Source organism: Taudactylus pleione, unplaced genomic scaffold (genome assembly GCF_031769625.1).
Source record: "Taudactylus pleione unplaced genomic scaffold, aTauple2 ptg000025l, whole genome shotgun sequence".
Lineage (NCBI taxonomy): Eukaryota > Metazoa > Chordata > Amphibia > Anura > Myobatrachidae > Taudactylus > Taudactylus pleione.
In genome coordinates this window covers 11736880-11753424 of record NW_028284427.1, presented here as the reverse complement: position 1 = coordinate 11753424, position 16545 = coordinate 11736880, and the positions used below count along the sequence as shown (strand labels likewise).

Here is a 16545-nt window from a genome sequence, read left to right as displayed (position 1 = left end):
CAGGTTTCGGCCCTGTCTGTCTGGTTTCACCGTAGGATTGCTACAATCCCAGATGTGCGCACCTTTATGCAAGGTGTTCTCCGCATTCAGCCGCCCTTTGTTCCACCTGTGGCGCCTTGGGATTTGGCTGTGGTCCTGAGGGCTCTCCAGGGACCGCCGTTTGAACCACTGGGCTCAGTGGATCTTAAATGGCTAACAGCTGACTGTTTTCCTTCTGGCCATTGCTTCGGCCAGACGGGTTTCTGATTTAGGGGCTCTTTCTTCTAGACCCCCTTTATTGATTTTTCATGGGAACAGGGCAGTGCTCCGCACTCGGCCTGAATTTCTTCCCAAAGTTGTTTCCCAGTTTCATGTTAACGAGGAAATAGTTGTTCCGGCCTTAACTCACCTGGTCTTTCAGTGGGTGAGGCCACTTTGGATGTTGTGCGGGCCTTAAGGACTTATGTTGACCGCACTTCTTCGTTTAGGAAGTCGGACGCCTTGTTTGTCCTCTATGGCTTCCGTAAAAAGGGTTGGCCTGCTACAAAGCAAACTTCATGAAGGTCTGCCGGTTCCTCCTTCTTTGAAGGCTCATTCCACTAGGTCTGTGGGTCCTTCGTGGGCAGCTCGATGTGGTGCCTCTGCAGTCCAGATCTGCAAGGCTGCTACGTGGTCCTCTGTCCATACCTTCGTGAGGTATTACAGGTTTGACACCTTCGCCTCTCAGGATGCTTCCTTCGGGCGGCGGATTCTCCTTTCAGCACAGGAGCGTCCCCACCCTTAAAGGATACTGCTTTGGGACATCCCCAAGGTATCCTGTTGATACCCTATGGACCCTGAAGTAGAAAATATGATATATGGTAAGAACTTACCTTTGTTATCTCTATTTCTACGAAGTCCACAGGGTTCCACAGGACTCCCGCCCTGTCGCACCTGTGCTGCAGATGGGCTTTGTTCTGGTCACCGGTTTTTCCGTCTCCCTCTGGTGAGAGTGTGATTCTTGTGTGTATCCAGATCTTCTTTCTCTCTCTTCCTTCTCCTCCTCCGGCCTATGGCTTGGTAACTAACTGAGGTGCCTTGGCTCGGGGGTGGGGTATAGGAGGGGGACCCTAGTGCATCCTGGGAGGCTGAAAGCTTAACTCTATGGTGCCCGATGACTGACGTCACACCTATACCCCCAAGGTATCCTGTGGAACCCTATGGACTTCGTAGAAATAGAATAGAGATAACAAAGGTAAGTTCTTACCATATCTCATATTCTTTTGCCTATACTTCACTTTCCTATGGCACATAAAATAGTAAAGAATGTATTCCAATGTGCCCCCTCTCCCTACAGATCCAAATATATAATGGTAGGTTAATGGGATTCTGACAAATTGTACCCTAATTTACTCCAGTGGGGCATGGACTGATGTGAATGATTATATACTCGCTGTGCAATATAATAATAGTACAGTGTGTTGCCAAGAGAATTACCTTTATGTTCCCAAAAAACATACATAATTAGTAGTAGTATCTTGATAAACCCAATTTACTGCAAATTCCTGAAATGTTATATTTGTTATTGAGGTACAAATTTTTCTATACAGGGGTTTTTATTATTATTATTATTATTATTATTATTATTATTATTATTATTATTATTATGTTGGTTATCTCATAGTAGCCTAAATCAAATATTAAAATGTGCTATTTTCATAATTTAACTTAATCAAATTAACCTTGAGATCTCAGTATATTATTGAACTACATCTCTGCACCCAGTAAATGAATCGCCGTGTGTAGAGCTTTTAGACAGCACTGTAAGAGCCAATTGGGCAGAGACTGATATGAATAATTAAATTTTCCATGTAAAGTGCTGCATGATATGATGGCGCTATATACAGGAACTAATAACTGTATACAGTACTGAGAACAACCATCATCTGCAGTGTTTCCTCTTAAAGGCTCCTGATTGCATTACTTACAAAAGAAGCCTCTCATACTTTTAAACAGTAAGTACATGATGTACAGGGGAGCCTGTCCCCTGGAGCGAATAATCCGCATTAGCAAGTTATTGTTGACATTTCCCAGTTTATTTACCTAGCAGATCCGTGCAGCACTTCATTATGCACAGGAAAGAACTTGATACTTGGCAGTGAGAACACCTATGAAGCATCTGGTGCTTCATTTTGCTACCTATGTTCTGCAATTAAAATTCTGGATTGTGTTAGTGAATTATATTAATATTTATATAAATTAAAAAACATATATACACAGTGCTTACAAAGAAATTTAAAGTTAAGCATGCAAAGGATTTAACTATAACCAATATAATCGTCCTATGTTACATGTCTGATTTTCTTTTTATTCAATTTTACTATACTTTATTGGTTATTGAACTTTGATCTGGCACAATCATTCTTGTTTTCTATATAGTTTTATCTATTTGTTTTTAGAATTATTCAATTTTACCTTGTAATTTATATTCACCTAGCATTGGTGCCTGCCATGTAACAGCACTGCATTGTTCATTACATTGTCCCATCTGCCGTGCAGAACAGCATAAGGGACGATGCAATGAACGATGGATCGGACATATACAATATATGAAGTGTACGATATAGTGTCTACCCAGCTTTTCTGTATAATGCCCAACAATTTTTATGCCAAACTCCGGTACAAATATCTCACTATAGGGTCACTAGTATCACACGGACAGCCTAGTCTACATTAGGTCTTGGTGGACCAACAGTAGGTGTGATGGGCGCCTCAATTGAGGGGAGTTTTTTTGGGAGATGGCGTTGTAACCCTGTATATTAATTATGCATGCCACCAAAGACTTGATAAATAATAAGGGCCGTTAGAATGTGGGAGTTCTGAACCATAGCAATCCCATTTTGTCCTGCAGGGAAAGGCAGCAATATTAAATTGTGCAGATCGATTTAGAGTACAGAAGGGGACGCGTCTTAGCTCAATGCTAAAGTGTAGTGTTAAAATTGATATGCGCAGTATTTGTATGCTATGTGAGAAACCCCTTCACTGCATGGAAGAAAACAATAAGCGTCCCGCTTGCAGCTCAACATATTTGTATAAAAAAGTTGGGCCCAGGATCAAAATTTTGGAAGGAGGGCCATAATTCTTTTGGACAGTCCTGCCTATTACTACTTGGAGGGTTGGGTAATGACGCTGGCCATCTATTAAAGCTGGTGCATCTGGAAATGGTGGGATACAATAGGGGCTTAAGGATATGGGGGGGGGATACCCCCTAGGCATATATTTTTTGATAAAATATTTGTATATATTTTAAGATATGTTGTAAACTTAAATAGAAAATAAAAAAAATTATTGTGGTTTTTGGAAATAAGTAGCTACTAAGGATTACAGAAGAAATGATTGCATCCAGTTCCTAATTACCTAGGTTATAAGAGAAGTTTTAATTTGGCCAAGCATGTTTACAGCATCAGCCATGCGGAGAAGCATTTATGTGTCATTTTATTATATAAACAGCTGTTTTTTGACAAAAAGAGCAGAAAATGGTGCAGAGCTCCATCTGGTGGCAAAAATATAACATTGGCCAAGTAAAACCATAGGCCTCATAACTACTGGCAATTATTTTATATTTTAAATAGTCTTGCTAGCATTTCGTGATGGGCAGCTAAGGAAATGCAAGGATGATAGTAACTTTAATATTTTTTTCTTACAATATATTGTGGGGAAATATTTTATTTTGAAAAACCACTTTTTCTGGACTATATGGATCCAACTCTGGGGGTCATTCAGACCCGCTCGTGAGCAGCAGTACGCTCGCAAGCGGGTCGATGTTCCCCCACTGCGCATGCGCACGACGGAAGGAGCTCCGTCGTGCGCATGCGCAAGACCCGGCGAGTGACCGGCTCTCCATCGCTCCGGGTCTCGCACCAAAGGGGGCGTGCTGTCCATGTTGATTGACAGCACGCCCCCTTTGGTGGGCATGCCTGCCAGACGGAGACGTTCCCATGGGAACGCCTACCGTCTCAAGCCGGCCCCACTGACATTACTAGTGATGTCAGTGGGAGTGATTTTGGCTCTGATAGAGCCAAAATCACTCCAGGGCTTGCGGAAGCGAGACTCTACCGCAGGGTCACCCTGCTAGCCAGATGAGACTAGCAGAAAAAAAGCTCCTAGATTACTAGCCCCTCCTATGATTGCCTTGGCTTTGCAAGACCAAATGATTTACCTTCCCCACCCCTGATCTACCCCTATGAGTCAAAACCTTCTACATTCCAGTGCCTCTTCCTTGCAATACTGTACATTATCTTTCTACTTTATCTCTCTCCATGGGCCAAATGTAATCAGGTGAGAGTTTAGAAATTGCGAGAGCTTAGCAGTAATCTCTCACATAGGTCGAGTTTTATCTTCAAAATGGGAAAACATCTGGATGAGAGGTTAAATTGTGAGAGTTTTTTAGTGTAAAAGCATGCGAGTTTGTATGTTCTCGGACTCTATTACATTGGCCGAATTTAAAAAGTGTGAGAGTTTACTGCTAAACTCTCACATTTTCTAAACTATTACATTTAGCCCCAAGGCTTGGTACATCTACCCTAGGGGTGGGGAACTTTTTTTCTGCCAAGGCCATTTGGATATTTATAACTTCATTCGCGGGCCTGGTGCAGGCTACCCCACGTCCACGTGACATCACATAGAGGGGGAGGAGCCACAATCGCTGTGATTATAGCAATGCCCGGAGCATCTTCAGGATGCTCCATGGAGCTGTAAGGGCAGCGGTGTGACCATCTGAAGCACCCTAAGGACGCTCCAAGTGGTACTGCTGAGTAGATTCTGGCTGCAGGGTGCCATTCTAGGCACCCTGCTAGCCAGATGAGACTAGCAGAAAAAAAGCTCCTAGATTACTAGCCCCTCCTATGATTGCCTTGGCTTTGCAAGACCAAATGATTTACCTTCCCCACCCCTGATCTACCCCTATGAGTCAAAACCTTCTACATTCCAGTGCCTCTTCCTTGCAATAATACTATAGGGAAAAACAGCCCAAGGCTGGTTAATGCAGGGCTGGTGTTTCCGGGGAGTGCCAACAACTGGGCAGCCCTCTACCTAAAGGCTAAAAGCTCTGGGGATCTTTCTAACTCCTTTGAGGTGAGGATGGAGTAATTAACATGATTTGTTACCAGTTACCTCATAAAGGGCCTGATACAGTGGTGTACGTATATGTGACCCGATTGTGTCCAAACAGAGTCGTAGTTGTAGTTTTAGGCGCGCACAGACACGAGTGTGTTGAAAATGCAGTGGGCTTCCCTAGGCAGTGTCTTGGTGCGAGCACGGTGATGGTCCATCTTATGGGCGTGTTATTGAAGTGTCACTGGTGTGCCTGTGAAAGTGGTTGCATACACAAATGCCTGACCGCTAACATAGGAACCCATACTCGGACAGGTAAACTGCACCAATCCGTATTAGAGTGTACGGATGCTGCTACTGGACGACTCAGCCCTTGCACATTTGGACACACGATATACACAAGGGAAGGATGTTGTATCAGTATTTGCATAAAGTCACAGGAGGGCCAATAGGCTTGGTTGTAGGAACTTCTGCGTCCATCTCTGAATCAGGCCCAAGGTTACCGGTACACTACAGCAGGGTATCGCTTGTAGTCTCTCTTATTGTGGGCACCAGCCCAGCATGCCTACGACAGAGGCTGGTTGAAGATTTTGAAAGAGAAGGGTGAGGTCTGGAGCCCACCTTTTGTTTTTTTTATAATATTAAAACAGAGCATTGTGTGTACAGGTGTTGAGTGTGCTTCACTGAGCACTGTGTGTATCGGTGGTGAGTGTGCCTATGTACACTGAGCACTGTGGGTACAGGTGTTGAATGTTCCTACTTAGACAGAGCACTGTGTGTATCGGTGGTGAGTGTGCCTACTTACACTGAGCACTGTGTGTATCGGTGGTGAGTGTGCCTACTTACAATGAGCGCTGTGTGTACAGGTGGTGAGTGTGCCTATTTACACTGAGCGCTGTGAGTACCGGTGGTGATAGTGCCTACTTACACTGAGTGCTGTGAGTATGGTGGTGAGTGTGCCTATTTACACTGAGCGCTGTGAGTACCAGTGGTGAGTGTGCCTACTTACAATGAGTGCTGTGAGTATCGGTGGTGAGTGTGCCTACTTACACTGAGCGCTGTGACCATTTTCCTGGCAACTGCGTCAGAGACTACTCACTTGCATCCCCGGCTAGAGAGGACGGGGCCCAGAGGGAGACTGAACTCCCCTGCCTTTCCGACAGCCCTACCTGGGTCCTAGGGGCTATAGCAGTTGCAGTCCCTAGAAGATGGTGTTTGTGCACATGCGCCAGTTCCAGTGCTTGCCAGATCCATTGTACAGGCATCGGGACTGTCTCCAAATTGCAGCCCGGCAATTCCTCTTACCCAAGAGGGTAGGAGCCATTGCTCCTCTTGTCCCTCTTACTCACCATTCCCAAAAGCTATTTGCGGCAATAAGAAATGATAGGATGTACAGTATGAAGAAACAATAACAGGGGGAACCCTTCCCTGTGTTATATTAGAAGTGAAGGGATCACTAATATCCCATCACTTCTCCTTTGGAAGCTGTGCACACTATTGCGCATGCATGGTCTGCTGACCACACGTGCGCCTACGGATCCCTCTCCTGGTAGCTTTTGTGGAATGTAGCTCATTGGCCAAGCATTCCGGAGCTTAATAAATTTGACCAAAAGCAGCCCCCATAGAAAACTATAAGGGCTGATTTTGCGGTTGAAAATGGGAGACTGCAACAGACATCTCCAATATCTTCTGCGGTCCCTGTACATAAATGCAGAGGATACTTAATATTTGAGGTATCCCCAAAAAATGGGTGTTTTTTGGGGATATACAGGAAATATTACTTAAATAGGCCCCTATATAAAGTAATGAGCATGCTAATGGGTAATCAACATATACAAGCGAAGAGAAAAGAAACCTAGGTAGAAGCTGTAAAACAAGATACAGTAGCTGGTAGGGGTTTGGTATGAGATCCCCACGGTCAGAATACCGACACAATTAGATAAGTTCCTAACCCTAACGCACCTTTTCTGCAGCCTAACCATAACCCTCCTCCCAGTGCCTAACCCTAACCCCTTACCCTAAATCTTATACTTACTGTAGGGATGTCAGCAGTCGGGATTCTGGATCCCGACCTCGAATGCCGATTACATCCCACTGGTAGAACAATATATAATTCAGGTTAAGTTGTTTTATAGTATTACCCTGTAATATGTATGATGTAGTGTACTTTTATATATAACCTTCTCTTTTGACTTTAGGAGTTGCTGGCAGACGAAACAATTGTTGGTGTTCCAATCCTACTTCTTGGCAACAAGATTGACCGACCAGAAGCAATCAGTGAGGAGAGGCTTTTGCACACATTTGGAATTTATGGTCATACAACAGGGAAGGTGCTGATTTAACTCATACTGCCATTATAAATGCTGCTGTCAGCCTGGGGCTGGTTTCTCCTAGGAGAGGAGGCCAATGTTTGTTTGTTTTTTGTGGGTCAGACTCTTCTATGGATGCCAGTCCTGTGCTGCCCGGCCTGGGGCTTGTTGGCATTATGGGGGGAGAAGGGGAACCCACGCTGCGTCCCCTATCCTGCTATAATGGCACCAGCCCTGGCTGGTTGAGCCTAGTGCTGTTTAGTGGAAAATTCGGGGACCCCATGAATTTTGTCATCCAGATTTTCCCACTACCATCATAAGCTTAAAGGCCTAGTGCTGGTTATCATTTCATGGGTGGGACTTTTTACCATTTTTCAAATTTTTACCAATATAATATATAGAAGACTGTACAGATACAGGGACAACCACACCTCTCAGAGGCAGCTCTTTGTTTTCAGCGTGCTTGTGGCGGTCTTATGTTGGACTCAAAATCTGTCGCTTCTGGTGGTTTGTTTATTTGTAATTGGGCACAATTGGGAAACCATTTATTGGTCTGAAGTCCAGTTTTGTGAGGGAACTGCTGGAAAATCACCGCAATCATACATGGATTTCACACCTGCCACTTAGTAAATTAGTTACAAGTACACCCAGCTAGAAGGTGCAGTTTAGTTCTTTCTGCGGAACGGTGGGGAAGTTTAACATAAATTTTGGTTTTGTGTGTGTGGAGGGGTGAGGGGGAGGAGATCCGAACGCAACTCTAAATGGCAACAGAGCTGTCCTGTGTTTGTGCAAAAGCATTTAGAATTGCATTTGTCATCCTGGAATGCCAGCATGGTTTGTGTATGTGTATATATATATATATATATATATATATATATATATATATATATATAAAATGAAAAAATGGCAAGCACTCCACATTCACCTTAAACCTGCCCAGGTGCCATCAGAAGTATAAATACTTGGTATATACAGGGCAATACTGCGGCACTCACGGGTCTTGTACTGGAAGAATGACTCCAACTCAGGGATGTTCGTTCGACGTTTCAGTCTGTATGACTTTTATCAAGAACTCAGTTCTTGATAAAAGTCATACAGACTGAAACGTTGAACGAACATCCCTGAGTTGGAGTCATTCTTCCAGTACAAGACCCGTGAGTGCCGCAGTATTGCCCTGTATATATATATATATATATATATATATATATATTTTAGTCAGAGTACCGACGCCCAGGAAGCTGTCTGACATAATCCTGGCGTCGAAATTCAGACTTAGGACCAAAGATAGGCGTCTAAATCCCGACGCCTATCTTTAGCCTGATGACTGAATCCCGGGAGACAGCTTCCCAAACTAAGGTAAGCGGGGACAGGGTTAGTGTTAGGCACCCCCGGGGGGACTTAGGGTTAGGCTAGGGGAAGGGGGGATAGGCGCCACCAGGGAGAGGTTGGGGTCAGGAACCCCCCTCCCCCCCGAGAGGGAAAGGTTTAGGGTGCGGGAACGGGGGTGTTAGGTTTAGGCACCCCCGGGGGGACAGGGTTAGGCACCACCCCGTGAGTTTTAGGGTTTGGAACCCCTAGGGGAGGGTTAGGGGGGGGAGGAGAGGGGTAGGCATAGGGTACTTACTTTAGCCATCGGGATTCTGCTTGTTCGGGCTTTCAGCGTCTGCATTTCACCCGCCGGGATTTCATACCCAACCCCTATGGACATCCCCTTTACATATTTATAAACTTACTTTGCATATTGTAATAATTATTTTTGTTATTTTCAGGGGAAGGTGCCGCTAAAGCAGCTATCCTCCAGACCACTGGAAGTGTTTATGTGCAGCATACTGAAGAGACAAGGCTATGGGGAAGGGTTCCGCTGGCTGTCACAGTACATCAATTGATGGAGGAAAAGCCCTTTTATATTTTATCCCCTCTTATTTCATTGCTCAAATTTTATAACTTGAATTTAATTGGTACACTGGTAAAAGTGGCATTCAGGTAAACAGAAGTCAAAGTGCAATACTGCACCAGTTTTATTTTAATGCCATAAGAAATACAGCACTTGGCCATACATTGCTGTATACATTGCTATGCCAATTTTTTCTAACTTTATTCTATGAATATAGCTTGAAACTGTGTTTAGTCCAGAGTGCCATCATCATCATCATTCATATAAGGCAGGAACCAGCCAAGTACAGTAATTGCTAGTATGTGACAAACATGTTTATTGGTATATCTTAATCTTCAGGTCCACATTCAGCTGTATGCCTACTGCCAGAACTACGCCGAGGCAGAACGACACTTACTACTTGTTCTTGCCCATTCAAGTCTTTTGACAATGCCAAGGAACACCAATGTATCTGGATTCATGTACTGGCGTAATACACTTTTATTTCATGTTGTGTAACTTTTGTGATGGGGCTTATTGTATGCATTCATCTAGACTGACAGATAGAACTGGTGTCCGAAAATGTATCAATTTCATTTTAGCAAATAGGGTTATAAATGGTTTAATCAGCACACAGGCAAAAAAAAATATGACACCGACAGGCTTAATATTACTGATTTCACTATTTTAAGAAAAATTTTGTAGCTACCCTTGTCTACTTGCAAGCTGGGCTGCCATCAGGGGCCTGACCCATAGTCCCCGGCCCAGAGAGAGCGGGGGGCCCCGATGGCAAGTCAGGGAGAAACAGCACCACCGTCGGCACTTCAAATATGGCACCAGCTGCGAATCACATCTCGCAGACCAGCAGCCAATCAGGAGTGGCTGCGAACCAATTATATTTGAAATGCCACCAGCGCTGTTTCTAGCTAGCTGCCGGTGCATATCTGTATCGCTGCCGCCTGGGCCTCCGCTCTCTCCGGACCAGCTGAAGAAACCAGGTAGCCTGGTAGGTAAATAGACCCTGCGCTCCCCCCCAAGTCCAGCCAACCTTCCCTGCCCTGTGCCTTCCCCTCCATTCCAACAAGCATTCTTCCCTGCCCTGTGCCTCGACCCTACTCCAGCCTTCCCTGCCCTGTGCCCCCCCCCCCCCTCCCGATTAAGGTTCAGCCTTCCCTGCCTATTTTGCAGTACCGGGCCCCACAATTGCTGGTGGCACCCCTGCTTGCAAGCAATAGTGACATTCTGTAAGGGGAAAAAGTATGCGGTAACTAAAGTAGAGTAAACATGTATTTTTTTTGTTTAGCATAAATATAATAATATATACATTTGTCTTTACTTGCAACTGTTTCACCACACAATATATATATATATATATATATATATATATATATATACACTGCAGAAGGTGTGTCACTCCAGGCATATGGGGGAAAATAATCACAGAGCATATTTCCCCATGTGCCTGGAGTGCCGCACATTCTGCAGTGTATATTTCCTAAGGTGCAGGCACCGGCTGCAGCTATGCAAGGGTCATTTGGAGTAAATGTATGTGTGTATGTATTATATATATATATATTATTTGTATACCATTAATCCAAATGATCCAACCACTAATATGAAATCACTAAATAAAGAATGCTTTCAAAGCATTCAGAATCCTCAAAATGTCAGATATTGCAACTTTCCGAAAGATTGTGGTGTATTTTTTTTTCAAGGAACATATATATATATTTTTCAGAAAATATTATTTATAATAAATGTGTGGTGCTCATATCATCTTATTAGGGTGGGTACACACCTAAACGACCGGCAATCGAGCCGATGTTCAGGGCGATTTGCCTTCAACCTGGGCATCGCATGATTGCTGGTACACACTTAAAAGATTTAATGAAAGACTGAACGATCACTGTTCCGTCCTTCATTAATATGTACAGCCTCACATGCGATATCGTGTGATTGATTGTGCAGCACGGCCAATCACATGATATTGCATGCGACTGTGGGAGCACGCAAATCAGGCATACATACTGCATGATATGCCCGATTTGCCGTTCCGATTTGGGCCAATCGTGCCGATATCCTACTGGTGTGTATACACCCTTACATAGATACATGTTAGATAAGCTAAAATATGTAATTTTATACTTGATTAAAATAAAGACTTTTTAAGAGTCAAGTGTTAAAACATTTGTATAGGTTTGATAGATATGTAACCGAATAGGATTTAATAGTTGCTACAGACTTTGTCCCAGTTTAGTACTAAACAGCTAGGTAGCTATGCATTAACTTTATGTAATTAAAATTTTGACATTTAGCAGAATTCAGATGTGCACAATTGGTCATTGCTGATAAATCTCACAATCAAAATTTAGTGATACTTTTGGCATAAACCTGGGTTAGGACTGTGACTGTCTAACAATTGGGTAACTAGGCCTCTGGCAACACTGTTTGTACTTGTAGTTCCACTAATGCTAGGAAGCTACAGCTACATCCTAAACAAATACACTATTAAAAGTCTCAAATTCAGAATGCCATACAGTGCACATAGCATTATAGAGCCTTACATATTAATACATCACATTTTCCATTGTAGAACAATGGTTGTAGCCAGTGATGTGACAGTTTGTGAAATGACGTACTGTAAATGAGCCACAGAATGAGCAATACACTATTTAATCAGTATATTTTCTCTGACAACAGAAAGCAATAACTTGCATTCATCTACAGTCACTTCTGATGAAAATAATCTTAAATGTTGTTATTCATTTGGATAGTTAATATTTAGGTTTTTGTGCAGAGAAGCAATACCCTCATCCGAATTTCACATCCAATGTCATTATTCTGATATTTTATAGACAGTATATATTTATCTCTTCTATACAGTAGCTTGTTATTTACTTTTAGTGGTCCGCTAAGTCAGAATCATATTTTAATTTTCATTAGAGATATTTTTACCAATGGTGCTTATTTGAAATGCATTTTTCTACAAATATTTGTCATTGAGCCAAAGACTCTCATACATATGTTAAAATAGCAGCTGCCATATTGCTACCTTTGCCAAGGTAAAATCCTCTCCATAGACTACAATGGAACAGTGCCTTTAATTTCCAAATTATAATTCCATGTGTGTACACTGTGTTTTATTCAGAAAGAAATCGCCTTGTCAGCCATGAACTATATAAAATAAATCGCTTACCGGTTTAGTAGAATTACTTGCTGATCAGCTGCTGCTAATTGTGTGACCTATGAGATACACCTGTTGAAGATAGGATTCATTTTGAACACTAGAGCTACAGGGTCTGAGTCAGATGTGGACACAAGGCCGATATTTACTCAGTTGAGTGAATATCGGCTGACGGTACATGCGTCGTGGTCGCACTGCACACACGCCAAGATACCTTAGCGAGGATTTCTTTGTAAAGTTATTGACATTCAGCTACCGTTTGGGGCGGTTATGGGGCGTGGCATCAAAAAAGCAGGTGTGTCACTACTGTTAATCGGGCGTGTCTCGGCATACTACTGTAGTCCTGTACGCAGAAATCTTGGCACCAGTGTGTCAGTTCCTACGACCATAGGGTTACTTAGATGGTCGATTATGGAAGTATCTGCGACCACCGCTGCTTATTTATACGCACACGCTTGGGTCTGAGAAGCTGCTGGTGGACATCTTATTACATGTACAGGCGCCTGCGTGCATTAGTATATCTATGCACAGCTGCTATGGACGGGATCGCAGCTGCCATTGCATTAGCGTACATATCTGGATAAGGACCATAGCCTGGATTCTGGGCATTTGCACGTTATTCCAGGATTACTAGTGACGTTATAACTCTGTAACAATACATCTATAATATAGAGCAGCTTGTTGGCCTTTAGCTGTTCAACTACAATTCCCAGAATTCTCTGCTACCTGTAGCTTTATGTAATGTAGCTTTGTGTAACCTGTGGCTATCCACCTGTTAGGGCCGGCATCATTGGGGTAAAGGTGATACACCTGTATGGGGTCTGGGCAGAAAGTAGGGGCCCGGTGGCTCAGTGATCCTGATCACAATAAGCTTCTGATTCTGTCAGTCAGGAGCAGTTCTCGGAAGGGATCAGCACCACCTGCAGGCTGCAGCAGGGACAGATTTTGATGCAGGTACCTGCCCTGAAGCCTCCCTCTCAGGCTGGTTATCCTTCAGGCCACCTCACCAGATCAGCTTTTATCCCTTCTTCCTTGGCATCCGCAGTAGCCTCACCCCAAACTCTACTATCCCCTGCTTCCATTGGCTGGGCAACAGCATAGTGTGCACCGCACAGAAGGCGGCCATGTACAGTTGTACCGGTGCACAGAGGTGCTTTACAGTTCCACATGTGGGCATCTGCTGTCTACCCATACCTTTGTCTCTGCTCTCCACATACAGTATCTGTGCCTCAGGGGATACAGACAGATCTTGGGGACATATTGAGAGGTTTGAGGGGAGAGAGCTTCATAGCATGCACTTGCTCTGGGTTCCCGGGGCTTAATACCACAACTCTGAGTCCTCAAGGCCTTATGGAAAGTGATTAGGTTGGGGGCCCTGCCTATTTCATATGTAGTGGGTCCCACAATTGTTGCTGGCAGCCCTGGTTATGAAACTCTCTGGCTTAGATCATGCTGGACTTTGTAGTTGTACAACATCAGGGGACTGGAGCCACAGCTTGTCCAGCTGTTAAAGGGTAAATAGGACAGTAATTACCAACATTTAATGCTACTATAACTCCGAGGAATCTATTTATCAAGCAGTGAAAAGTGTGGAGAAGTGAACCAGTGGAGAAGTTTGATATAACAACCAATCAGCTTTCAAGTAGAATTTATCAAGTACAGTCTATAAAATAATAGGTAGGAGCTGATTGGTTGCTATGGGCAACTTCTCCACTGGTCCACTTCTCCACACTTTTCACTGCTTGGTAAATAACGAATCATTTCATATATTTTCATGTTGGCTTATGAAACTGCTGTGAATAATTAAAGTGTGCTGCTAGAAGATAACAAGTATACTGTTTATATTATTTCCTCAATCTAACTTGTAAAGACTGATAAAAACTAATATGATTTCTAGTCGTAGGTTAAAACATATTTTTGTCAGTCACACCATTGGGAACATATATGAAAAAAATGTGTAAAAGAGATGTGTTGTTGCCTATATAGCAACCAACCAGATGTTTCATATTATATTCTAAAACACTATAGAAATTACACAATGTTATTATTGGTTGTTCTGGGGAAGACTTTTATTTATTTTTCTTGCATCAGCATTTTTATCTCTCACTTTATGGGCTCTATTTACTACAATCCGCATTGGTAATGCAGATTGTAGTGTTATATTACCAAGTGAATTCGCATTGCGAATTCAGGCAATATCACAGGGATTTACTACAAAAATTTACAAAAAAAAATACAGTGACAAGTGCTCCGACCGGCCGCCGCTGCTGCCCCGTCGCCAAGATCCGCCCCGCGCGATCGCGGTCCCCCCGCGACCCTCCCTCTCCCTTAATTACACTTACCTGCATGATCCAGGCTCTGGTTATGTCCTCCGGTCAGCTGCCATCCCATACTGCACTGGGACCCTGTCAGGTGATGACCGGGCCGCAGTGCAGCATGGGAGACCAGCTGACCGGAGAGAGGACGTCACCGGAGCCCCGATCACCGCTCCCTGGAGTCAGGTAAGTTTGGGTTTATTTTACTGGTTTTTTTTTTTTTTTTTTTTACAGTGAATCAGCGTGTGGTCAGTTTAGACCACACAACTGATCACCGGAGCCGGCTCCGGGCTCTGCTCTCCCCATCAGAGCGGAGCAGGAGTCTGGTAACCGGGGGAGATCCTGGATAACGCCACCTCCAGGTGGCGTTATTATCACAGGGCTTTCCCCGGTATTTTTTCACAATTTATTTTAGTAACTTTGGCCAGATCACATTTCCCATTACAATGATGGGAAATGCGATCTGATTACTAAAAATAAGTGATACTTAGGGGTTGGAGTAGAATTTTACGAATTCTATTCCAATTGCCCTTTAGTAACTTTAGGTGATACTAAAATAATGTGAAAAGGGTGTGAAAACACCCTTTTTCACTTTATTTTAGTAAAAATAATGTTAATAAATAGAGTTCTATATCTATTACTTGACTTTCTGAGCAGAAAAAATATATATATTTTATTACATATTGAGTGTATTTTAATTGAAACACAATGGTTAGAGTACATAGAAAGCATATATTTGGCTGCTGAATATGCCAATATCTGATGTAAGTGTGCATTGAAATAAATGTATTTTCTGCCAGTTAAATAATTTTGTAACCACTAATTCACAGTAAAGTTTTCTACCATATGTACCATAACTTTATAATAAAGAAAATAAAAACATTGAAATGTATGGTAATAAATAAAATAAAAAAAATATTTTGACAACTATAATATATACCTATCAAAATAGTTTTTGTTTTCTTTTGATAAAATGTGAGTTGAACATACTGTATAAATGTTGTTGGATATTATGTACGGTATTTCCTTACACCCTGCTTCACATAAAAAAAAAATTACATCCATCATTCCATAGTAATAAAAAAAAATCTCTAAAACCAATTTATATTAATAAGTATCTGTCTGATTTTGTAATCTGTTAATTTGACCTTTGTTGAAGGTGATAGAGACTGTAGGACTAGAATTGTTTTATGGTTGTACTGTTGCATCTATTCCCAAGATTAATTTTGTGATGTGAAATGTAATGGAGTCTCTTCATAAACATTCCAAAGAATACCTGACATTTTTCAGTGGTCTTTTGGGCATATTTGAGAACTGGTGCCAGGATATGAAACCTGCAAGTCTCCCCTGAAGAACTGTCCATGCAGAGCCAGAGATCTTTGTGACCCTAACCAAGTAAAGGCATACGGAAATGAGCTGGAAATGTTGGCAAGCGTGGCTGCGTTGGCTGGACTATAACAATATCTTGTAGGCATGGCTACTGAGAGCTAATAGTATATGTAAGGGTAAACACACAACTAAAGATGGTGCATTGCACCGGGGCCCGCAAAAATGAAGGGGCTGGCAGCATTATAATGAGTCAGACTGTCTCATTATATACTGCCTGCCACTGTGTTGTGGGCCGTAACAAAGAATGAAGATTCACTCTGACCAGTGGAGAGGAGGAGGAACGGTTCCCTCTCCTCAGTTCTCCCTCACTCTTCCTCTTCTCCAGGGCATTCTTGCTCTCGACACCGGCATTGGGGTTGGTGTGAAAACTAGAGGAGTAAAGCTGCCCTGAGCACTGCAGAGTAC

General features: G+C 42.9%; 1 protein-coding gene across 2 annotated transcripts in view; it reads left to right on the top strand.

The window, feature by feature from the left end:
* Positions 1-15904, top strand: part of SAR1B (secretion associated Ras related GTPase 1B) — an 89830-nt gene extending 73926 nt beyond the window's left edge. For both annotated transcript variants that reach the window (XM_088451365.1, XM_088451357.1), the window contains 2 exons: positions 7269-7400; positions 9149-15904. In XM_088451365.1, the coding sequence (XP_088307491.1) occupies positions 7269-7400; positions 9149-9265 (249 nt within the window). In that variant the 3' untranslated portion in view covers positions 9266-15904. The remainder of the gene's footprint in view (positions 1-7268; positions 7401-9148) is intronic.
* The last annotated feature ends 641 nt before the right edge of the window (positions 15905-16545 follow it).